Genomic DNA, 24,517 nt, shown 5'->3' with positions numbered 1-24,517 from the left:
TCCGTGGAACTGGGAACGGAGTCGGAATCTGCTCTGTGGCATCGCACGACGGTCCCACCCCGAGGAGCGGGTCGGAATTTTCGCTAATGCTGCTGCAGCAACTTTTACTCGAGGCGCCAAAATTTCCAGTGGTTCGTGGGGAAAACGAATAGTAAAAGTATTTAGTTCTCTAGATCTGCAATTGATTGGCGGACGCGGTTGGGCAACGGTAAAGAGCACTCAATGCCATTTCGCAGGCTTCAAAGTATTGCACTTGGGATACATAACGTTTCTAAGATATTTCACTGCCAGTTGAGTATGTTTTGCTATTCGAAATGGATTTATTGTTTGAAGGGATATCTCAGCCGCTAATTTATTGGCTGCTTGGCTGGCTCTAACTTAGCTTCAATTGCCATTATCCATGTGGCGATCCCCATAACTCAGTTTTCACCCCTTTTCCTTCCTTCGATTTTCATTTGTTGCAACTTACGCAACATTCGCATTGTCTGCCCGTTGACGCAACTTTGTTGCTCCTGCCTAATTTCGAAGCCCCGAAAAACGCAAAACAATGGCAAGAACTAGGAGCAGGAGGCGGAGGACGGCGCAGCGGAAGGGGCGGGGCAGGGGGCTGCATACCAAACACTCAACGCCGCACTTCACCCGCGGCGTCCCCTTGGTCCCCCTGCGCACTCCACTGTACACGGAAAGAAACAAGGACTCGATTCCCAGTGCTCCCCTTAGAGGGTTTTATGAGTAGAATACATAGATTCTCATATTATAATTGTTTGTTTCTCAATATGGTTATATTGGCTTGTGAGGTAGTGTATATACATTTCAATCTAGTATCTTGGGATACCATGTCACGGCGTTTCTCCCCGTGTAGAGCCACCGCTCCAACTGCACTCGGCAACAACAACTCGGCACACAGGTGAGCATGACCGCCAACCGGTTTGTGCTCCTCAGGTGAGCCTCTCCCGCTCTCCGGCGGAGAACAGCTAATTTACATGCCACAGAGCCCGGGCTCGCCACAAAAACAATGGGTAGTTATGGCCGTTGTGCAGGCCCTCTCCCGGAGAGAGGATGCACGGACAGATAGCTCTCTCCCTGGCTAATTGTGGACCTGTCGTCGATTTTATTTTGTGTATTGTGTGTGCACCTTCTGAATTCTTCTCTGGGCCTCCGGTTCTCCGGTTCTCCGGCTCTCGGGGAGAAACCGACCAAACCACTCTGGGGAGTAGGAGCTGCGAACCCACCTCTCAGCGACTCTGCGGCTCGCCATCTTCATTACAGCGATCTCTTGACCACAGGTGGGCTCCGAGGTGGGTTTCTGCGCTCGGGCATCCTGAAGAAAGAGAGCGCCGGCTCCAGTCTCCGTCTCCGGTCTTCAGGGCCCGTCAGTCTGTCGTGTGTTTTCGTCGCAGCCACATTGGAGAATCGCAGCGCGCGGAGGAAATTCGTTTCTCAGTCGCGTTCTCCTCGTGTCGCCGTCGGAATTTGAGCTTGAGTTCGCAGAATCCGGCTATAATAATAAGAAATATATCGAAGAGGCAGTGCAAGAGGATACCCAGTGCAGTGCAGACAAATCGAATCGAATCGAATAAATAATCCATTATTGTAGCCCCTGAAATCCCCGCTTCGAGCCGTCGAATTCTTCGCCGCGTTTTTATTTTGTTTTCGTCACCGTTTTTTGTCGCCGTCGCCGTCGCCGCTGCTTTTTCGCCGCGTGTGAGCAAAGTTTTGTGGAAAATCGTTATACAAAATAGTCCGAATCGCCCAGGATTTCCACGGCAAACAGTGTTTCCCTAAAATTCAGCCAAGAAAACCCAACTGCGAGTGCACAAACAAAACACAGCAGCAGCCCAACAAATACACAGAGTAAAAGGCGAAAAGAAATATTGTTCAACAAGTCAAACGAGTTCTTTTTGGCTCGCTTCGGCCGTGTGGCTAAAAAGATACAACAACATTGTGTTTGTGGCAGCGGGTTTTCGCCTTTGGTGAAAAATATTGGCAACAGCCGCAGCGTTTCAGCGGCTCACAAGCAAAAGCAGCGCCGCAGCAGAGAAGAGGCCACGAAATGTAAGAGAAAAGATGAAAAGTACCACCCAAAAATAAGCCAGCACTTAGGGGACAATGCCGGGGAAGGCAGTGATCATTTCGGGAGAAATTACGAATATCCAGATGGAATCTAGAAGTTGAGGCCTAGCCGTTCCTTAAAGTGAATCTGTGATGCTGGGGCTACACAGTTGACAGCATTAGTAAGCTAAATAAAAGGGGATTAAATAAGTAGCTGTATTAACTTTATGTGGACTAAAAAGATACAATTTCTTTAAAAATGAATATCTTATAGTTGTCAAAAAATAAGGTTAAAGCAGTTAGTGCTGTTAATATTTTTAAACCAAATTTTACTACCTCTTAACCTATTCAAGGTACAGATACTTTAACATTTGGGTAAGCAGTAGGTAAGGCCTAACGGCTAGAAGCACAAACCGAATGGACCTCCGGGACCTAGAACCAAGAGATGAAAGAGCCAAAAAGTTAAGTAAACACCCTGAGTTTTGAAAGGCCAGCTTGGGCCGGGCCTAATTAGATGTTTTTCTTTTCTTTCTTGCGCTGGGGAAACAGGAGCGAAAACATCTTGAAATAGTCAAATTGGTAATCGAAAGCGATGGACCCGGCCGAGAGGAAAAGGTGGCAGTTGCAGAAGAGGAAAACACACACTCTCCGTGAATGTGGACCGCCTCCTCGCGGGCGCTTCTACCTCTATCTGTTTCTTCTCGCCCAGCCTTCCACTTGGTATTCCATTTCTCCAAGTGCTGTTCGAGTTTTCCTCCTTTCCATCTTCGCCTCGCTTTTCTTTTATTTTTTCGGTTCGCTCCCGAGGAAAATGTGAAAAAACAAACAGAGTCGGTGTTCTCGGCGTTGGTGTTGTGTTGTGTGGCTGGGAGACGGGAGATCGGGAATGGGAATGGGAATGGGAATGGCATTGGGAATTTTATTCTACCTGTTTTACACGTCGCCCAGCGACGACGATTGAGGCGATCGATCTTTAATCTCCGTCGATACGGAGCGACACGTGAAGGGAATGGAAAATGGAAATGTGCGCAAAGTGTCGCCCAACTGTGATTCCTGGAAAAACTCCCCACCAAACGCAGGCAGCTATGACAATACGAAACTCTACACCGAAAAATAAAATTCGAGTTCAATTGGAGGGAAAAAATGATGGATGAATAGGTGTAAATGCCTTTGAGTCCTCCTGGACTCCAAATTTTCTATTTCCCCAACCATTTTCTATTCTCTTTAACGAAAAGCAACTATTTTATAATTGTCAATTTTCGAGGAGGAAGTTCGGGGCGTGCTCGGATTTTTTAATGCCATTCCAATTAAATTTCTGTGCGTTGTTGAATTATTACGAAACGCGCGGCCGGGGCCTTATTCAATTTTCATGCTGCTAAAAGCCAGAGCAGTCGGACATTAGGGACCAGTTTTTATGGCCCTTAATTTACACTTCCCTTTAGGTTGGCCTGAAAGCGAACGGGAAACAAAAGACCGCCGAGTTCAAAGTTGAGCCGGGTCGAGAGAAGGGAGAACAGAATGAGATATAATTTTCATTTCCCATTCGCTGTGTGTGTGTGTGTGTGTGTGTGTGCGTTTCCCAACCCCACCTCCTTTCCCCCTAAATATTTGCCTTATCAGAACCTAACGGTTGTGGACTCAAGGTTCATCTTCGTTTTATCTCTGGGCGGCAGGTGTTCGCCGCTCGGTGCCAAGGTGCGGGCGCACAAACGAAAGACTTAGGACACGAACTTGCAAAACGCAGTTTAATGCGCTTTAAATTGCTCCAGTGTCCGCCGAGCTTTCCTTGCCCCCCTTTCCCCCACTAATTGCCGCAATGCTTAGCGCTGTACAAACAAAGATTACGCTTTAATCTATTTTCGCGTGTGTGCGGAGGAAAAGCCATCAGAGCGGACCACACACATTCAGCTCGGTGTGCCGGGAAAATTACATTAGACGTGGCCGAGGCTGCACGGACAGAAAAGCATTTGATGTTGGTAGTTTAGGAAATTGGTAGTCACATTTCCTAGATCTCAAATGCTATTACTATTTTGATCGCTCTGAGGTCAGTTAAATGTTCTTGTTTGTTAACTGCCGGAGAAGGTAATCATAAAAGTACATTTTTAAGATGGATAAGTTTGTTTTCTCAAGGAGAATTTAACCTTACGGACGTCTAAAATGTTCAGATAAATCCTATGGCGAGAAATTCCATTTCTGTTTTTTTCAATTTTCGAACATTTTTGGAAAATAGGGCTCCAACATTTTCTGTCTCTGTACGGGAAGACACGCACCTGCTGCAAACACCCGCTCTCGAAGAGGAGAGGGGAATGGGATTTTCCTCGCGCTAATTTCTTTGTTGAGCCTCATGCGAGTTGGCACCGCGGACATTCGAATGTGACTTGGCCTGTGATTAGTCGGCGAATATGTTCATCGGCCGTCGCTGGATGAAGACACTTCTCCGCTAGCTGGGAAAAGAATGGAACAGGTTGTAGCTTCGACTCGCGTCCCCATCTCGTGCCGGGCGGGCATAAATATTTGCCAACACAATAACCATCTTAATTCGAGCAAGTCGCACTGGCCAATCTCGGATTCGGGTCCGTTTTATGGCCCACATGCGCTGGCCCTGAAATTGCACGGGTGAGCATCATTAGCCAGATTAAATTCCGAAAGATATCGATCAGTCCTAAGACCCTCTAAATTATACGCAGAGCTTGAAAGACTTAAAAATACTGAAATTTAATTTCTTTATTCATGATTATTTTGAATGGCTGAGAGAAAATCACTCTGGATAGAGTTGTAAATCAAGGGTCTTTATGGATATTTTATACTATTTCACCCAGTTCAGAAAACCGGGAATTCGTTTTAAGTTTTCACACTTGTTTTTCGGACCCATAAACATGTTGGCCACATAATTTGATTTGTTTTATTGGTGAGCCATCGTTATGGAACCAGAATTCCAGAGTCAAACGCTCGAGATAAGCGGCAACGGAACGCTATACGTTTGCTGCTATCGGAATCGGATGCTGATTGAGAAATATTTGTGGGTTTACGACGAGAGGCGGCTGCTGCCGTGGGTTAATGAACCGCTCTTTGGCTTGGGGGACCGAGGGATCGGATCGGGATTAGCATTATGGGCTGCGTCTTGGCTTCATGCCTTAATGGCGGCCATAAAACGCGCCAAACAATGGCCAAAAACACACTGGGCCATGACAATCATTGCTAAATGCTTTCGGCTACCCAAACAAAATTGGAATCTGAGTCAGCAGAAGATGATGCCATGTGGACAGGCTTCCGGTAGCGGAGTGAATCTACTAATACCCCATAAATGCGGCGGAGATGCGGTGGTTTGAGGGAAGTGTACTTGCCCTTTTAGGTGCTGATGTATCTCGTAGAAAAGTTCTAAACTTGATCTGCATCTCGAGGATGTTCCGCTGTCGTTGCAGCGATAAGATATGAACCACAGCATCTCATCTCTGTTTCTGTTTTTCTCGCTGTCACTTGCCACTAATTAGCGCTTATTATGCGGTACTCCTCGCCAGAATCCTGAATCCCCCTCGCTGGCAATTAAAAAGTGTCAGCCTTGCCTGATCTACAGCGGTTAAGGGCCTTTAAAAAGTGAAATCCAATAAGTACATAAGCAGAGGGTAAAATCGCAATGGAAACTGAAATCGAAATGAAAATGAAAATGAAAACTCCGTACCACTTGCATTTTCGCACTTTCCTAACAGAAAAACGCTCGTGTTTACTTCACGCTTTCGCAGCTCTGGATATCTGACGTGATCCACGCTCGGTTGGCTTCGCATCTCTGGGAGATCTCGGAGCTGGCCAGTCGGATCTCGGAGCTCGGATCTCTCGGATTTGCATCTAAATGAGTTCGATTAATATGCGGACAATTAAAGTTTCGCTGTTTATAGCCCGCCGTCTCGTGTGTGTCGGACAATTAGAAAGTCATTAGAAGTAACTTATTAGCTGGCAGACTCGCCGTATCAACACGGTCCGACTCTCCCCGCTCGGCACTTTTCATAAATTACTCAACATTTAATTAAACACGCTCTAAAGCGTCTACTTACCACCTACTTAGCCTCTGGTTTTAGACAACAATTTTGCATAATTTGCAGTTAAATCACGAGCGGAACCGCGGCAACAACAACCATTTCTCGGCCAAAACAAGTTGATTTTCCTCTTCGACTCTTTTTAATTGTTCGAGTAGAAAATCTCTGCTACATGTGTAATGTGCATGTTAATGAAGTCTCTAGGAGCTTTTAGTTTTGTTTTAGCTGCCCGCTGTTTGGCCAGTGATTAAGCGCTGGCAAAACGCTTCTTCCGGCCACCGATTCTCCGCACTTTTCCCGTGACCATGCGAAACTTGTGCTCTAGTTTTGGCCTCCGGATCTGGGCTCACAGCTCCTTTTAAGGCGAGGAGTAAAACAGGCTGTAGAGCAACAACGCTAGTTTTAGGGAGCAACAAAAATATAGTATTCAATAATTTGTTGGTCCTTCGAACCGAATTCTCAGAGCTCTGATGAAAGATGATTATTGATTTGTTTTCAAGATTTCACTCTATAGGAACTGTTGGTATATATTATGTTAGTCCTAGTGTTTTTACGGTAGCTTTATGAATGGAGAATCCCCCAGATTTGGACTGATCCTGACCGTTCCTCCGTCTCCAAACCTCCCTTCCTCTCTTTTTCATTCGCCAGCCTAATTAGTTGGGCTGTAAAGTTTACGCTGTTATTGTTATGATTGTGTACGTTTTATACCGCTCTACGGGTTATGGGTATTTGTTGTTGCCTTTATTTGCTATTAACTAGATTTTATTGATGCCGCTCTGTTTTCGTTTCTGATTTTTCAGTTTTCCTCTTTTTGTTGGAACGGTTTTACGAGCTTTTGTGCGCTCGTAAAGACAACGAAAAAATGAGAGAAACAGAAACAAAAAGTTCTCCCGGGAAAAAGCATAATTTTTAATGGCCCAAACCTGAGATGGCAACGTGAAATGGTTAGGAACTCCCTGGAACTCCAGCCAAGAACTGGAACCACAAATATAATTACAACTTTGTCATTCGATATTAGATGCCGCCAGAGTGCACAGAACCCCAAGCTACCCATTCTGCTTATGCACTGTTTTATTAGCACACGGAAAGAAATATTATGAGGACTAATAAAAACGCTTGGTGGCTTCACTTAGTTTCTGGAGAAAGTACCATTAGCTTTCCTAATATACCATTGAAATAGAAAATAAGTACAATATTATTTTGTTAAAGGGCTTCGAGATATGATTACTGATCGTAAAAGATTTCTGCGGCAACCCAGATAAGTAATTACCCTCCTAGCCTAAGGATTTTTTCTCCCAGTGCCAGCTCCCATTTTGCTCCATCCACTGGTCATTCCCACAGCCCTCATGCTCGGACCACTCCGCCATTCCCATTTCCATTTCCAACGGATCTCAGATCTCAGGTGCAGCCACACGCAAGGCTGCCGACCGACCGCCAGCTGGCACTCAAATCGGACTGCTCTGCGATCCCAGTGATCTGCGGATCTGGGGATCTGGACGGGAGCTGTCCAACATGGGGCGCCAGGAACGGTATGGGCATGGGTGTTTGGGGGTCGGGAACCGCTCCACGGGCTTTCTAATGTGTTCGGGTATTAGCAGTTCATCTAAACTTATGACAAGTGCAAATCAAACTGACGTTTCCGCAACGGCAGCTCCATCTCCATCTGCATCGCCATCTCCTGGGTAATTTGCGTATCACAGAGTTCAGGCCTAACGTACTCCTCGACTTTACTTTTGGATGGAGGCCCCGTTGCAGTTTATTAAATTACGGCTCATGTCATGGAAGGAAGGGACATGATCATTATAAAGTTATTAGAGGCCTAATGGCAGCGGCATCTCTCGATGGACATGAAAGACTTGGGCCCGGATGGCTAATTTCTCCGCAGAAATCTCTCTTTCTTCGAGGATGATGGTTGTCAATCATTGAGGGGATGAATCCGTCAGTCTTCTAACGCCACGTTTGATCTCTTCGCTTCCCAAGACTCATTAATTCGGTTTTAATTGCTGGCCACGACCAAACAGGATCATCTGGGCCGGGTTCTCGCGGGCTAGAAGTTGTAAGATCTCTATATGATCACGAAATGAAATTCCCGAAATAATAATCATAATTTTATACATTGTTCGTTTGAGTGCCCTCCCCTCTTGCTTTTCTTTTTTCGCTTATCGCGCGAGAAAAATCTTACCAAATTGCAGTGGAAACAAATGTTGTTTTGGCCACTCAAAAAAAGTGTTAGTCATGGTCTTGTTAACTAAATTGTTCGCCACGAATTGCTCGGACCTCGAAGCATTCCCATTTCGAATCCGATGCCAGCCACATGGCATTAGTTCTGAGTCCGAAGACTCGGTCATCCAGCTTTGCTCGAGGAATTGTTTGTTCGATCTCTCTCGGAATGTGTGCGAGTGTGTGTGCCGGCCATATTTCATCGAGAGCCCAAACCCATACCCAACCCAAGCCCAGTCCCAAAAACCAGAACCAGTATAACAGAGGCCCAAAAAGCAAGCCGAGACCCTTTTAGCCTTTGAACCTTTCGCACGCAGGTAGAATCGACATCGGCGTCGTCCGCGTCTTTTGTCTTCATTCCTGATCTCTCCCGGCCGTCTATTAGCATTTCAAATTCCCCCAAATGGCCAAATGGAAATGCCTCCACCGTGCGTAAGCCTCCATCCTCGGCACTCCATCCACACCATCATCATCGTAGCAGTCATCAGGCGCAGCTAAGCGCATTGGGGCAGTTATCAGTCTATTAGCCGCAACTTGGGCTCTTCTCTTGGGGGTTCTCAAAGTTGGCTTTTTGTCTAGGCAGAAAGCCTCCAGTGTGGGCGGTGATTATGGTCAGCACATTTGTCACTATTACACTGCTGAAAAGAATGGGAATAACTGGCTAACCAGCACTAATATTATTAGTTCAAGGCTTAAGAATTGACAAGTGGTTTTCAATTGAAGAATAGACATGAACTTTATGTTAATATGTCTTTATCTTCTCTCCTTTCAGAATTCCAATGGCCGTGCTGGAAGGAGGCAACCTCAGTCAAGGACGCTCTTAGCTCCTCTCAGCTTTCATCCAAAAGAATCCATCCGGAGTGGATCCATCAGCCATGAAAGCCGCATTGGATTCGGCAGCCGCCAGGGAAACACGGACAACGACGACGGGGAACCGCCAGCCGAAGGACTTTACGATGTTCCATCGATGCCGGATACGCTCCAGCAACATCTTGAAATCGAGATCTTCGCCACCCGCCCTGCATCCCTCGCACATGCTGAGGAGTTGCTTTACGCATCTGCTGATGATCCTGCTCTTGGGATCCACACGGGCTGCCTCTGGTGACAAGGAGAGGGAGCGCAAGCTGGAGGTCTTCGAAGGCGTGGCGGTGGATCACCAGATCGGCTATATAGGAGACTTCGATGGGATCGACAGTGGTCCGCCCTACATCATCGTGGCGGAGGCGGGAGTAGAAACGGATCTGGCCATTGATCGGGCCACGGGGGAGATCCGCACCAAGGTCAAGTTGGACAGGGAAACTCGGGCCTCGTACAGTCTGGTGGCCATTCCCCTGAGTGGTCGTAACATTCGGGTGCTGGTCACGGTCAAAGATGAGAATGATAACGCTCCCACGTTCCCACAACCCTCGATGCACATAGAGTTCCCGGAGAACACCCCGCGGGAGGTCAAGAGGACTCTGCTCCCAGCCAGGGATCTCGACCTGGAACCCTATAATACCCAGCGGTACAATATCGTGTCGGGCAATGTCAATGACGCCTTCAGGCTGTCATCCCACAGGGAGAGGGACGGCGTCCTGTACTTGGACCTGCAGATCAGTGGTTTCCTGGATAGGGAAACCACCCCAGGCTACAGCCTCCTCATAGAAGCTCTCGATGGCGGAACCCCGCCATTGCGGGGATTCATGACTGTCAATATCACTATTCAGGATGTGAACGACAATCAACCCATCTTCAACCAGAGCAGATACTTTGCCACGGTTCCCGAAAATGCCACTGTGGGTACGAGTGTCCTTCAGGTTTACGCCTCTGACACAGATGCCGATGAGAATGGATTGGTGGAGTACGCAATCAATAGGAGACAAAGCGACAAGGAGCAAATGTTCCGGATAGATCCCCGAACAGGCGCCATCTACATCAACAAGGCCTTGGACTTTGAGACCAAGGAGCTGCATGAACTCGTGGTGGTGGCCAAGGATCATGGTGAACAGCCGCTGGAGACGACGGCCTTTGTGTCCATACGGGTCACCGATGTGAATGACAATCAGCCCACGATAAATGTGATCTTCCTCAGTGATGATGCCTCTCCAAAGATTTCGGAGTCAGCCCAACCGGGAGAATTCGTGGCCAGGATTTCGGTGCATGATCCCGATTCGAAAACGGAGTATGCCAATGTGAACGTGACTCTGAGTGGAGGAGATGGTCATTTCGCCTTGACCACCAGGGATAACAGCATCTACTTGGTAATAGTTCATCTTCCGCTGGACAGGGAGATGGTCTCCAACTACACCCTGAGCGTGATAGCCACCGATAAGGGAACTCCGCCCCTGCACGCCTCCAAATCGATCTTCCTGAGGATTACCGATGTCAACGATAATGCACCGGAGTTCGAGCAGGACCTCTACCACGCCAATGTGATGGAGGTGGCCGATCCGGGCACTTCGGTTCTCCAGGTTCTGGCCCACGATCGCGACGAGGGTGTGAACTCGGTCCTGAGCTACTCGCTGGCCGAGACACCCGAAACCCATGCCCAGTGGTTCCAGATTGACCCGCAAACGGGCCTGATCACCACCCGGTCGCACATCGACTGCGAAACGGAGCCGGTGCCGCAGCTGACGGTTATCGCCAGGGACGGAGGAGTTCCCCCAATGTCCTCCAGCGCCACCGTTCTGGTGACCATCCACGATGTTAATGACAACGAGCCGATCTTCGACCAGAGCTTCTACAACGTGTCCGTCGCCGAAAACGAACCCGTGGGCAGGTGCATTCTCAAGGTGAGTCATTAGCTTCACTACCAGCTCCCATTTGCAACTCCCGTTTTCCGATTCCAATGGTGACCCACTTTCCGCCTGGGTCATTAAAGCGTTTGTCTCGCCAACTGCCTCGAATCCACGGCAACGAGCGTCGCTTATGGATTTTCCACGTACTTGGGCCCCAAAACTAATCTCATGCATCAATTACCCGCTCCCAGTCAGATCAGTCAGTCAGTCGGACGGCGGACGGCGGACGGCGGACGTCGGACGTTGGACATCAGAAATCAGACATAAGACATCAGACATCGGGCCTCAAACATAGACTTCGACATCCGTAGGGAGTCGTGAGGGGAAGGGGTAGATGGAAGCGGTGCATGCCGCGGGTTGCAGTTAGATTGGGAAGGGTATGTCGAAATTATGATGAGGTTGGTAACGCCGAAGAATTTGAGCATGTAGTGGAGGTTGGAGAATTATAGAACTCTCAGTCCATATCTCCAATTGCTTGATTATAAGAATAGCCGCAATTCCTCAGATTACATTCCCAACTCTTGAAATAACTATTATAAGCAATATTTTGGCAGGGTATCCATCGAACTGTTTTGTAAACTTAAACTTTGTGTAACCTTCTTCGAGCACAAATTCCAGCAGTTCCCGTTCGTGCACCCCCCTCCAGAAAAACACCACCCAAAATCACCCTGCGCAGAGCAGGCTCCTCACTCTTTTGTAGTTAATCCATTCATCATCGGGTAATTACATTTTTATAACATTTTTCTCCGCTCACAAAACAAAATGGGCAGCCCAAAAAATAGGGAAAAGGTGGAAAAAACACCAACAGGCCCAAGCCGTGGCCATCGCTTAACGAAGGCATTTTGTTAGCTCTTTCCTCTTCGGCGGCGGCGATCACCCATTCTTCTCTGAACACATAGGTATATACGAGGCTGCACAAGAGCGTCTCGAGACGTCGACAAGATTTTTGTTCAGACTATCAAATGTGACCTCCCTTGTCTCTCGGAAAACAACGAAAAAACAACCGACATCGAAACGGGGGAAAAAAGCCGCGACCGACTGACTGAAAATGTAGCCGCGATTCCAAACTTCCCAGCAATTTAACAACAACACGAGTTTCAACTCAGCGCAATGTTTACAACAAAAAGTTAGGAAAAGAGCCGCGGAATGCCGCACTCGACTAGGAATTTTCGAAATACAATGGGGTGCATCTTTATTAGTCATAGGCATAGTTTTCACCCCAGATCTAGTTGGAGTGTCAGTTTATTGGCTGATCCTGAGGGCCCCCGAGTCAATGGCTAATTTGGTTTTAACTACCCGGTCCCTTGCCCTCGCCTTCGCCTCCGCTGGCTTAGATGATTTCCGCAAATCAAGGCAAATCAAATCGAATCAAATCTCATCAAAGTACAACAACGTGAGAGCCCAAATTAACGGACGCCGGGACGGAGGAAACGAAACAACAATAAGTTGGAATAACAACGCCAATTCTCGGCAACGAAGAGATTTGATGAAATCTGACAAAAAGTCACGTTTCCCTAATTACAATGGAGGAAAAGCAGATTTGTGCCCCTGATGCCCTGCTACCCTGCCCCCGAAAATCAACCACAAGCGAACGAAAATATGAAACACAAAACGCATAATTGGCTCACGCAAAAATAAAAATAACAGAAACAGAAACCGAAACTGAAATGATGAGGTCTGAACTCGGCAATCTAAAGAATTGAGAAAGAGATGGATAACCATCCATACTGCAAGGGACCTTTCGGTATCTGGTGCGATTTGGGAGCTCAATAATCATAAAATGCGTCCCAAGTCCGAAGTCGAGACCCTAAAACTAAGTTCGAATGCCCGCGTCCCCTCCGCTGGGTCTTCTTGTTATTCGGCCGCATATTGAAGCCAATCTGTGGTCGTGAAGACAATAAAAGACCCAAAAACCCAACCCAAACTTGAAAAAACGCCAAATCGGAATTTGGTATATGAAAAAAATAAATGGGAAGAGAAAAGTGAAACAAGAAGCTCTGGCCAAAGGGCCAGACTTCCAGAAAACTTTTTTATGGCCCCAACTAAAGCAAATTAAAACCGGGCGAGGGAAAAAGTCGTTGAAAGAATCACATACGAATATATAAGTCAGGGGAGTGCTGCCCGAAAAAAGCCAATAATTCTAAGAGCAAGAGCCACAAATAGTTGCACACAGTCCCCGAATCCCCGAAGGCTTAAGCAGAGCACTCTGCGGCATAGCTGCCACTCGCGTTTAGTGAGAAGCCGAAATACTTGGCCAGCTGCTCATCATTGCTTTGGCCAAAAGTTTGCATCGGAGCCGAGCCACCGAAAGGAATGTGCAATTATCGAAGATAATTGCGGGAGAAACTGCGGGGAACCGAGAGAAGAGTGGAACTTCTCTAATTTGGGAAAACATTGTGAGGATTGCTTTTCGTTTTCAGTGTTTTCTGGATCAGGAAGCCATAGGCTGACGAACGCGAATTCTTCAGCATTAAATACTCGACCCTAAAACGATCTATTCTGGGCCCTCAGACGTAAATTCCTTAATCTTTTTGGCCATCTTCTGGACCTTTCCCTCCAACCTTCCCCTCCCCCTCCACGGGCCACACCTTCTGCTTCTTGGCGAGCAGCTGTTGCTGCCTTCAGAGCCGCTGTATCATTTTCCAGCCGAAGAAGCGGAAGTGCTATTTAATTAGAGGCGATCAAACGCCGCCATTCCGGCTCCTCCGCCGCGTCTAGCGCGTCCGACCAACTAATGGCTAACCAAATTACACTTTAATTCGGGCCACGAAACAAAAGACTTAGGCAACGAACTTGCGTCGAAGTGGGAGTGGCAGCGCCCCATCCCGCTCCCTCCTCCGCGCCGCTTGCGACTATTATGCGAGCGTAAAAATTAAAATCTCATTATGCAAATTACAAGAAACAGAAAAACTAAGTAGTACAAACCGCCGCCCCGCTCCGCCCCTGCGCCTGCCCAAAAACTCCGCCGCCCAATTTGGAGTTTCCTTTTGGCACTGGCTCTGGAGAGAAGTGAAAAAGCTGGAAAAGTGGAAAAAGACAGCATAATTTGCCCGTCGTGTGGTTGTTGTCATCTGAGACTTGTTGTTGCCATTGCAGTTACACACTAAATTACAGGCAATTACATGGGGGCGAGCGAGGAAAAGGGAGAGTGGGGCGATGTGGGAACTGCACTCGCAGATTCCTAAGACGTTCTGCCTGCCCCTTCCGGCGATCCGAGCCCCGCTCTGCCCCCCGAAACGAAAGCCGCGGATTGGCAGCTGGCATACAAAGTTGGCCGAACATCGAAATTAGATGTTATTGCCGCTGCACTTAGAGAAATGTTGGGAGGCATAACCATCACCGGATTCGGGAAGGGAATGTATCCAGAACACTTCATCAGAATAAGCTAAAGCAAGCAAAGAGATGTCAAGCACAAGGGTATTAAAAATACTATACCTTGGAAACCTCTGAATACAAAAGATACACCCCTGGCTTTGACTTTTCTCCGCGTGTTCTCGGGTGTTGTAATTTCGCATTGTTTGGCTAATCTACGCAAATCTCATTTTCGGGTGGCTCCCACAATTACAACGTCGGGCTGCAGGGGCGCCGCAGCAGGGGAAAGGGGTGGAGGCGGGCCGAAGGGAACACGATCTGCCCATTTGGCCAAGTTATGTGGTCGCTCCTCTAATGCACAAGCACTCGCACAGACGCACACTGAACTGGTTTTCAGCAGGCGGAGGGTGCAAGTGGCAGGTCCCCGCCCCCTGGGAGCCCACCTGCCCCCTTCTACCCGCCTTTCCTTGATTGCGTATGCGGCGCTCAGTGTGCACCAATTTTCTTTGTCTCTCGGCTCAATTCACTTTTTTCTAAGCACCGAAGCGATGCCCTTTTATGCGGCCATGTCTCTGCGCTTTTCTCAGCGAGAGGGAGAGAGTTTCCCTCTCCTCTCCAGAGAGTCTCTCTCGCTCCGCGCGTACGCGACTTGTTTTGCACAATTTTAATTTTATAAACACCTTTAACGCATTTTTGAGCGCTCACATTCCATAAATGCCTGGCAGAGAGACTCCGGGAGAGAGCCGAGAAACTCACCTCAATTCGCCGCGCGGCGAACGTATCTCGAGTCGCTGCCATTCAGAAATTCAGCGGTTCGGGGCGAAATAGTTGTGTCCAAGACATCGCTCGCTCTCTGTCGAGCTCTCCCTCTCTCTCTTTATCTCTGGGCCAAGACAAAATGGTTGGAAAATCATGGCGCAGCCGGTTTTATGAAATACGATTTCAGCTTTTTTCCTCGGTGCGATTCCATAATACAGCCAGCCACATGGCCAAGAGAACCACTCGCCGCCTCCCGCTCGCCGCGAGTTAATATTTTAATTAAGTTGCGAGGGGAGCCCGAGATAAGAGCCTTGAATGGCCATTTGCCGTCACACGACAACATAATTTTTGACACAATTTCGCGGGCCAAGTTAAGCATCGGGAGATAATCGCCTCTCCCGGCCCATAACAAACACCACCAGGCAGCCGCGGAGCCACCGATGAGCCATGAGCTGCGGAGCAGCCAGAGCACGGCGAAGATAGCCGAGAGCGCTGATCGCTATCAAAACATCAATAAACCTTAACTGATGGGCTCGGAGGAGGCAGAAAGGGGGTGCGGAAGGGGCTGGGGAGGGGGTGCAGGGGTGCAGAGGGGGTGCAGAAGGGGCTCCGAAGGCGTTCCCCAGAGAAAGAGCTTTCATTTTGCATATGCGAGCCGAGGGAAGGACCAGCGAGCCCGCGACGTCGACGCATCAAATGTGCATCAATTTGCGGTCCAAACGCGACAACAGGCAGCCAGACACGCGTGCAACGCTGTGGATGCCACTGACCAGCCTCAGAGCAGATGCACTGAGGGAAATGTATGGTATGGTTGTAAAAGCTCTCTAACAGTAGCTCGCACGCCGAATGTTTAAGGGGTAAGGCGTATTATTCCCAAAGCACAAAATAAAGTGGTTGAACCAAATTATGTTATTAATTTACTATTAGTTCTTGGCTTAAGTTAAGTTAACTTCCTAAAGTTCAAGCAATAACCCATTTGGAAAAAGTACAGAAAGCAAGGATCATACTTACACTTGACTCGCCATTGCCTTGAGCGCCTAAGCACACTGACGTCCCGACTTTGACCTCCTGATTTCTGCCAGTGAGCCTTGCTCCTGTGGCTGCCTCTGTGGCCATATTTAGTAAATACCGCTTCTGTGGCTGCTTTAAACGTGCAATTAAAGCGCACACACACACCGGCGCGCGAAGGAGAAGGAACGAGAGCGAGCGAAAGAGAGGGGGCGAGCTGGAGATTCTGGGATCTGAAATGCTCAACGCGCGCGCACACATCACAACAACCCGAGGGCATTGGCTACTGCATTTGCATAGCCGCCAAGAGCCCAAAGCTCCGAGCCGAGTCTGCGGCGGGAAGAGCGGAGAAAGGAGCGGAGAACGGAGAATGGAGAATGGAGATCGGAGAACGGAGAATCGGAGGGAGACAGCTCCTCCGAGACAGCTCCTCCGAGCCGGGAACAGGAGATGCGCGATGCGCGAGGCCGATGCCAGAGTGAAGAATTCGCGGCAGCCGAAGAGGTTACACCCATCGCAGCGGACAAGTAGAACAGGGTGCTGTGGGCTGTGATCGATAAGCAGATGCACACCTTTGCTCAACAACATAAGCCAGATATTAAAACAACCCAGCCGAAGCTATTTATTTGATCTTACCTATTTCTAACATTATCTGGAGTCCCAACTTGTCGAAGGTCTCAGTACGAATACGGCAAGAATAAGTTAAGTGTTCGTTTAGAGACTTAAACAGCCACTAATCAAGTTTATTTAATAGTTTAAATAGTTAAAAATAATGTTTTCGAATGGCGTTAAAAAGTAATTACTAGAATATACGTACGTGAGATTACCAAACACGACGGCGTCAAGTCGGCCAAGTTAATATAAATTAAATATAATAATTACTGCCGCGGTCGTAAAACGAATAGTTATGACCGGAATAAATTATTACCTAGCATTCGGTTCTGAAAAAAGACTGCGAAAGCGGCTTACAATCCGCATCCGATTCGAAGGTCACCGCCTGGTCGAACCTCTAACGCTGGCGGACTCTGGCCACTAATTTAATCCTCGGTCCGTCAATCACAAGTAGCCTCCTCCTGGGTTCTCTGGGGATCTAAGTGCTAGCCCGGCTCAAACAATTAACTCGTCTCGCAGTCCATTAGGCCGGACTTGTCGGCCAAAATCAATACGCCGCCAGATGAGCTCTACTAGCACTTTGTGGACAGACTGAGGCACAAAAGAAAACTGAAAGTGTGTTGATTGATGGGCCAAAGTGGAAGTCAAAGTCCGCGGCTTAGACGAGCTGCCAAAGTCTGGGGTCAAGCCACGTGTGCTGCGACTGTCTTCGGTCTGCGGTCTGCGGTCTTCAGTCCTCGGCCTGCGACTCTTCCGCCCAGCTCATCTGCATGCGAATGGCAATCAATGCAATCGCTCCGCCCCCTCCGAGAGCCAAGACTCTTAACAACTTCTGGGGAAAAAACGTGCGATTCTAAATGAGCATATCAACAGCTTACAAGCCCGAGAGCCCAGGCCCAGGCCCAGGCCCAGAGCCAAGTCAGGTCTGCGGAGCTGGAAAGACCCGGCCAGAGATGCTCTGTTGATAGCTTTTGCATATCGTTGCTGCCTGTAAAAGTATTTACCAGGGGCAGAAAAAGAAAAATCAGCAGCCACAGGCTGGCAGCTTATTGGGCCTAATGTCCCGGCCCAGGTCCTGCGACGAGAGCCGCAACAAGCGGGTTCACAATTTTAATTAGTTAATTATTTTTACTTTTAAGCAAACAAGATTTCAGAGACAAATAAAAAAGGGGAGCTCAACGCGAGCCGGAGGCGCAGAGCGAAGCTTTTTCCAATCCCAAATCCCCCAGTCCCAGACCCCGACCCAGCTTGATCCCGAAACATTGTGCCCCAGCTGGGGATTTGCTTTCCTCCCGTTCCTCCTCCTTTTTCCACCTCTTTCGCCGAGGTTTGGAATGGCCGGCAATCTGCATACGTGCATCTCGACCAGTCTTCGGGCTCCCTTCTGCCATTCTCCGTAGCCTGTAGCCTGTAGCCTGCAGCCTGCAGCCTGTAGACTGAAGCCTGCAGCCTGCATTCTCCTATCTGCTGTCTACTGTCTTCTGTCTTTTGTCTCCGTCTCATTTGTCGTCACCGGCGGAGAGCTGTGCTTCCAACTTTGCAGATTTGCGAATCTGTTTTCGTTCCTTTCCGTGCACTAGGAGCAGAATGCACTGGAATGCGGCCAGGAAAGTTGAGAAAGGGCTTACTATCCTTTATTATATAAACGTACTGTGGCTAAAAATGGTTCCATTTAACTTGTATCTGTAGGTATAAATACATATTCTCCAGTATCTTAACATATTTTTGGGACAGCCAGAGTATCATAACTTTTCGTCAGTGCACACTTCCCCAAAACCCAAAAATCTTGACCAGCCTGTGGAGCGAAAAGAAGCAGAATTCCTCGTGTGGGCTGCCAACATTCACAACATCGAATCTGGCCCATTGTTGCTGAATGCTGGCGGTGATGATGATTATGGCCAAACGGATTTGCATATTTTTGTGTGTAGAACACGGCCCATACAAAGCCAAGTATTTCATAAGTCCCCACAAGAGTTTTGGCTTGCAAATTAAATTGTCAATCATTTTTATAACTTGGCCCGATCGACGTGTGCGTGAAGAGAAGTTAATGCCAAAATGATATGTGAAAAGCAAACAGCACACAGCGAAATATAAACGATAATTTTGGTTGAATTTTTAAACAGTCATTGGCTTGTCTGGTCTTTTGTCTCTCGTCGCCGTTGTTGGCACTTTGTCGGTGGTGTCCAAAGATCTAAAGATCTATCAAGATATCTGTGTTTGGGCCGGAGCCACACATAAATAATGAATTATGCCCGATTATTAGGCGACTTATGCAGAGACCAAAGGCGACGCAGCACAAAGCCCAGCGACTGCTAAAAAATTACGGCGATTAGTTGATTTGAGTGCTCATGGGAAGTGTTTATCTCGGCCGGCTACTGGGGATATGTGAGCTGGCCGCGCATAAATCAAATCCATCTGCAGGTATTGTCAACTTTTTCAAGTGTTTTTCGAGTCCGGCTTGGATGTGTAACATTAACGCAAGAGGATCGACTCGTCATCGGCCGCGCAGATTCATCGCATGAGCGCATTTCTCAGGGTGCCGCCGCCTCAATAAAACCTGCAACATTGTAGCATGTTGATGGGCTGCCACGACGACCCGAGGGCCGGCCAAAACCGGGCAGGGGAGTCGGGCGGAGGGTATGGCGGGGCATATCCGCACAGTTATTGATTAAGAGCCATAACAAAGGCAGCCGGGCCAGAAATTACTGATTGAAAGCGAGCAGAACGTGTCGAAAGCAAGGGCCCGGCAAAGGCGACCCAGGAATAACTGTAGAGCCCCGAAATTCGTGTAATTGCAGTTGCAATTTGCAGGGGAACAACAAAGGGAAATTGCACAAAAAATGGGCACGGGACCCGGGCCAGGCCCCACCCAGCCCCACCCCTTCTCCTGGGCTGCGAATGTAAATGCCCTTGAGGAAAGTCAGAGACCAACAGAACGTCCCCCGAGGCAGTGAGTCGAAAAGCGTCCTTACAGTGGAAATAAAGAACTCAGTCTACAGAAAATGCACAATTCATTAACTAGGTCAAGTATCAATTGTACTTGAAACATAGTCTATCTCGCTGGAAAGGTTTGATAATCTTTTCATAGATCTCCAAACAATGTGAGATTAACCTGTCTGTTTTTTCTCTGCAATATCAGCCCGTTCTGCACCTCAGACCCTTTTCGCAACCGCCTGCTCTGGGCTCTCCAACTTTGACCCACTTCGTTCCTGGGTCCTTCGCCTGGCCCTGCAGTTCCATAAATTACCACATCGACTTCCTGCCACTGGCGGCAATTCATAAATTAAATCAAGTTAATATTTCAGTGTCCGGAGTGCAACACCTCCGTGGCCTCGGATATTAAAATGCTTAATTGAATTTGCTGAGGCCAGCGAGTGGCCCCCGATAAGGATAACTCGGGACTGGGGCCCGCACGCCTCCTCACCCGGATGCTCGGGCCCAGCCCCTCCGCCGTCTTTGTTCGGACCCACCATAAACAAACGCACGGCTTTTATTGCCGCTGATTGTTAATTTGTGAAGCGATAACGCGTTCGCGGATAGCGACCCCAATTTCTCAGCTCCCCCGCCCTTTCTCCCAGTGCGAACTTGTGACACCCTTGAAGGTAACTCCTCTAGATATGCCTTTCCTCAGCGGTACTGCCCGCCGTATCGATAAACTCATCCTTTTCTGGCAGGGATCCACCTCCTCTGCCTCGCCGGCTCTCCGCCACATGTCTTTTCCTGCCCCGCCAGAAATGACATGACAAATGTCTTTGACCAGGGCCCAGAGAATCAGGGATCCAGGGATCCAGAGAACCGGGGAACCGGGGAACCGGAGGACCGCGCCGAACTCTCGGATCCCCGCGGGCAAAGGCCTGCCCCTCGTCCCCAGCACTCGCCTTTTGTTGTTCAATTCAATTTATTGTCGAAAGTTCGTAGTTGAAAGAACATTTTAATTTGGCCGGCCGAGGCCTGAGAGAGAACTCCCCAGAGTCGAAGAAAAGGTTGCAGCCGGGATCTGCGGGCCTGTTTTCCTTATGGTTTATGTGGCATGAAGTTGCAAAAGTCTCGTGTCGAGCGTTAAATTCTTTCGACTTGGCAAATTGAACGACTGCTCGCGCACCAGGAGAAATTGCTGACATTTGTTGGGGAGTCATACCTCTGCATGATCTCAACATTTTTAGTTTCCTCTTACTCGAACTTCAAGTTTGTGAATCAAACTTAAGTGTACAAAGATACTTCTGCATCAAGAGATGCAGATACAGATACAGATACTGTCGAATGCACCCGATTTTCTCTCGGTGCTCCCCTGCGTTGATCCCCACGGATGAATCCGAGGAGTAACTGTTGTGCCCAGTGTCAGGCTGCAGAGTTCGGGGTGTCGAAGCGTCCCGAGTTCTCTTATTTAAACTCTTATTTATGCACACTTGCCGGCCCTCGCCCCGCACTGGGCCGCTTTACGGCTGCAATCCTTTTTTGTGGCTTCATTTCTGCAGACAAATTTATTCGCTGCGGTCGCTGGCAGCACCGCCGAGTGCTGTGGTGCTGTGGTGCTGTGGTGCTGTTTATTAGTGGATTTATGACGTTTGCCCCCAGTGGGCTCTCTCGTTAGTCGAATTGTGATCACTCTGCGCCGGACAGCGCCGTCAATTGCCATCAATCAATCAAGTGGGCCGCTCTAACTGTATCTCCCGGCTCGGGCGCGCAGGGGCGGAGCTGCGGATGCCAGATTTGAATGCCGAACAAAACTGCGCCTGCTTACCGGATCATAAATTTCTGTGCATTCGTCTCATTAACCAGCAAAAAGGGAACGAAAATATCAAATTACCCTGGCGGCCTCTGGCCCCTTCCCCCGCCGCCCTTTCTTCTGGTTCTTTCTTCGGAAGAGCAGAAGAAAGCCGGGGCGGCGCAGGAGGGGCGCAGGTTGATGGACAGGAAAGTGTATCGTTGCTGGCATGTTTGAAATTTAATACACTTGGGACTGGCGGATTAAGAGATTTTCTTCCTTAAAGAGCTGCCAGCCAGAGTCCCTACTTTCATTTCACTTCCATACAAATCCGAAGGAGGGGATCGACCGGGGGCACGCAGGGGCGGGCGATGCCAAATTAAACTTAACAAGACAGAGTGTTAATGAATTATTTGGAGGACACGCTGCAATGTCACAGAACCGCAGACAGAGCCGCAGACATAAAAAGCAGAAACAACCGGCAAACGAATTTCATTAAAAACTTGCCACAAACATTGTCGACAATTAAAAAGCTTCGATCGAAGCCGCTGCGTACCAACTCGCACTGAAAAGATACGAAAAAACGAAGCACAATCGACGTCGCTGGGGATGAGCCCTGGTTGGGCGATCGGAGGCGGAGGAGCCAAGGTGTGCTCCTGAAGATGCGACCGCAGCACCGCCAGAACCACCGAACCGCCGATCCTAAGTGGCTCACTTGGCTTTCCGGCTATTTTTAGGACCTGCAACGAGGCCTGAAACCGAAAGTGGGAACTCTCTGGAGCATTCGGATCTGAGCCCGAGCTCATTGTTCGACGTTTTTTGTGGACGGTTCCCTTTGCGGTTTACCTCAAAAACCAAGCTGAAGGTTGAACAGTCGCAGGGATGGGGCGAGAAAAAGTGGTACCCCGAGCCGTGTAAAACCTACAATCAACTAGAATTCTTCAGTGGAAAATATCTGTAAAAGAGCTTTCCTAAGGTAGGAAATTCAACTATACAAGCTTTACTTTATTTTATAAAATTACTTTTGTTTTGTTTAATACGTGTGCCCCAAAAGTTCCCCCGTGCACCCGCGGAAATCAGGCGAATTAGCAAACACTGTGCACTTCGAGTTCGTTGCCCAGGCAAGTCCTTCGTTTTGTTTGGAGTACGAGCTGCCTGCCAGCCCGTTCTGTTTGCGCAGCTCTCGTCTTGGCAAAGAGCCTGAAATTGAGCTTCTTGAAGAGCGCAAATATTGGGCCTGCTGCTGGCCTCTAGTGGGTGGCCCGTCCAGGGCCTAGAACCTTGGCTAATTTATTTGCCTTATGTCTCCATTCCGAAGGTGATTAGGGGCACCTCGAGAGCTGAGCCAATATGGAAAGCGGAAATATAATTTCCAAGCCACAGCTGTTTTTGGCCAGACGCAGAGTAAGGCAAATTAAGTATGCAAATTAGGACGCGACTAATCCCCCCTGGAGGGGATCGAAAATCGGGCGGGAAGAACAGCAAATCATAGTGGCTGACATTTGCTAAAGTTCATTAAACGCGACTCGCGAAAAGAATACCAAAGAGGCGGCTCGAAGTGTGAGAGAGACGGGGCAATGTGCGTGGAAAGAGACGGCTGTGGAAATGGGTGGAGTAATCGCACTCGAGGCCCACCGGCGGCGCTTCATGGCGAGTCGGGCCTTAACTTCTTTCTTTAAAACGCGGCGGACGGGCAGAAATTGCCAGCATTTTTGCCAGTTGACAACTTAATAAATTTTGAGCAGAGAGGGCAGAAAAGAAGAGCAAGAGAGATCGCTCGAGTTGGTTATTAAACTCGCATATTTCTAATAATTTGCTCCGTCCGACTGTCCGAGTTTTTTCTCCTGCTCCTGCTGCTGCAGCTCTTGCTGCCTGCCGTCGATTTCTTGCAGACATTTCCTCTATTTATCAGAAACGCATAAATTTCTAAAATATTTCTTCTTCTTCGGCGGCGACCACGACAACGAACAAGCGCGAGCAACAACACGATGGTGCAGCTGAAGATGCAAGAACCGGCCAAGAAGCAGCACAAGATGGCCAAGAGAAGGCCTCAACACACGTGCACAGTGGGCAGGATCGGTGGACAGAGGGGGCAGACAGTGGGACGGGGAGAGGGCAGAGCAACAAGTTGGGAGTGGAGATCGAACTGGAGCTGCAGTGAGAGAAGTTGGGGCAGCACGATCTCTGGATGTGCGGGAGTTCGGCGCTCCAAGTTTGGGATGCAGCTTTGTTTTAGCTCTAGCAATAAGTTTAATCACTGATATTGTTCATATCTCCACAAAACTTTTTGAATTTAGCTTTCCGCATACAGTTCTCTCAGTGTAGCCCGAGAATGTGTCCATAATTTCTTTATTGTTATACCTAGTAATAGGGCATCGTCTCATATCACCTTTGTTTAATTTATATTCCGCGCATATATTTGTGGTTACAAAGAAAGGCCACTTCCTGTCGTTAGTATGTGCTAAAGTCCCCTCTGCTCTAGGGGGATTTGAGCTTTTCGCTCAGTGCCCTTGCAGTTCTGCGATCTAGCATTTCATTTCAACACCAAGCGTAAATTTGTACTTCCTCAAAGGAGTCAGCACGATGTTACTGCTACCCTCCGCGCAGCCCCTCGTGCTGCGCGCCGCGCTGAAAGGAGATTTATGTTCATTATAGATTATTTCTGTCTGATGATGTTAATTTTGTTGCATTTCTCGCATTTGCTTGCAGCTCGGCTGCCACCTCCGTCTCCCCTCCCCGGTGCTGGTTCGCATGTGTTGGTTACCGTTGCCTCCCAGCCGAGGGAAATACCTGCCCAGGTGGGGCCCGAAGGAGAGGGAGGGGCTCGAGCCGGGAGGAGGTGGGTTCAGCTGGCGCTGCTCATAAATGTTGTACACTGTGTGCCCGGTGTTTGTGTTGTTGTTGATGGCGTTGCATGGTCAGCGTTTGATTTGTTGCGCGCACGCCTTGGCAACATTGTTGCCAGCGACAGAGAGCGCAGGACAAGAGCCCAGAACCTGGCCAGCGAGTGTCGAATTTGGCCGGGATCAAACGCAGAATAT

General features: G+C 48.6%; 1 protein-coding gene across 1 annotated transcript in view; it reads left to right on the top strand.

The window, feature by feature from the left end:
- The first annotated feature begins 1,391 nt into the window (after nt 1-1,391).
- LOC108029084 (protein dachsous) overlaps nt 1,392-24,517 on the top strand; it is a 70,589-nt gene continuing 47,463 nt past the window's right edge. Inside the window, exons 1-2 of the mRNA XM_017101171.3 lie at nt 1,392-2,055; nt 9,076-11,074. Coding sequence (XP_016956660.1) covers nt 9,179-11,074 — 1,896 coding nt within the window. The 5' untranslated portion in view covers nt 1,392-2,055; nt 9,076-9,178. The remainder of the gene's footprint in view (nt 2,056-9,075; nt 11,075-24,517) is intronic.

The sequence above is a fragment of the Drosophila biarmipes genome, chromosome 2L (genome assembly GCF_025231255.1).
Source record: "Drosophila biarmipes strain raj3 chromosome 2L, RU_DBia_V1.1, whole genome shotgun sequence".
Lineage (NCBI taxonomy): Eukaryota > Metazoa > Arthropoda > Insecta > Diptera > Drosophilidae > Drosophila > Drosophila biarmipes.
This window is presented reverse-complemented; position numbering and strand designations above follow the sequence as displayed.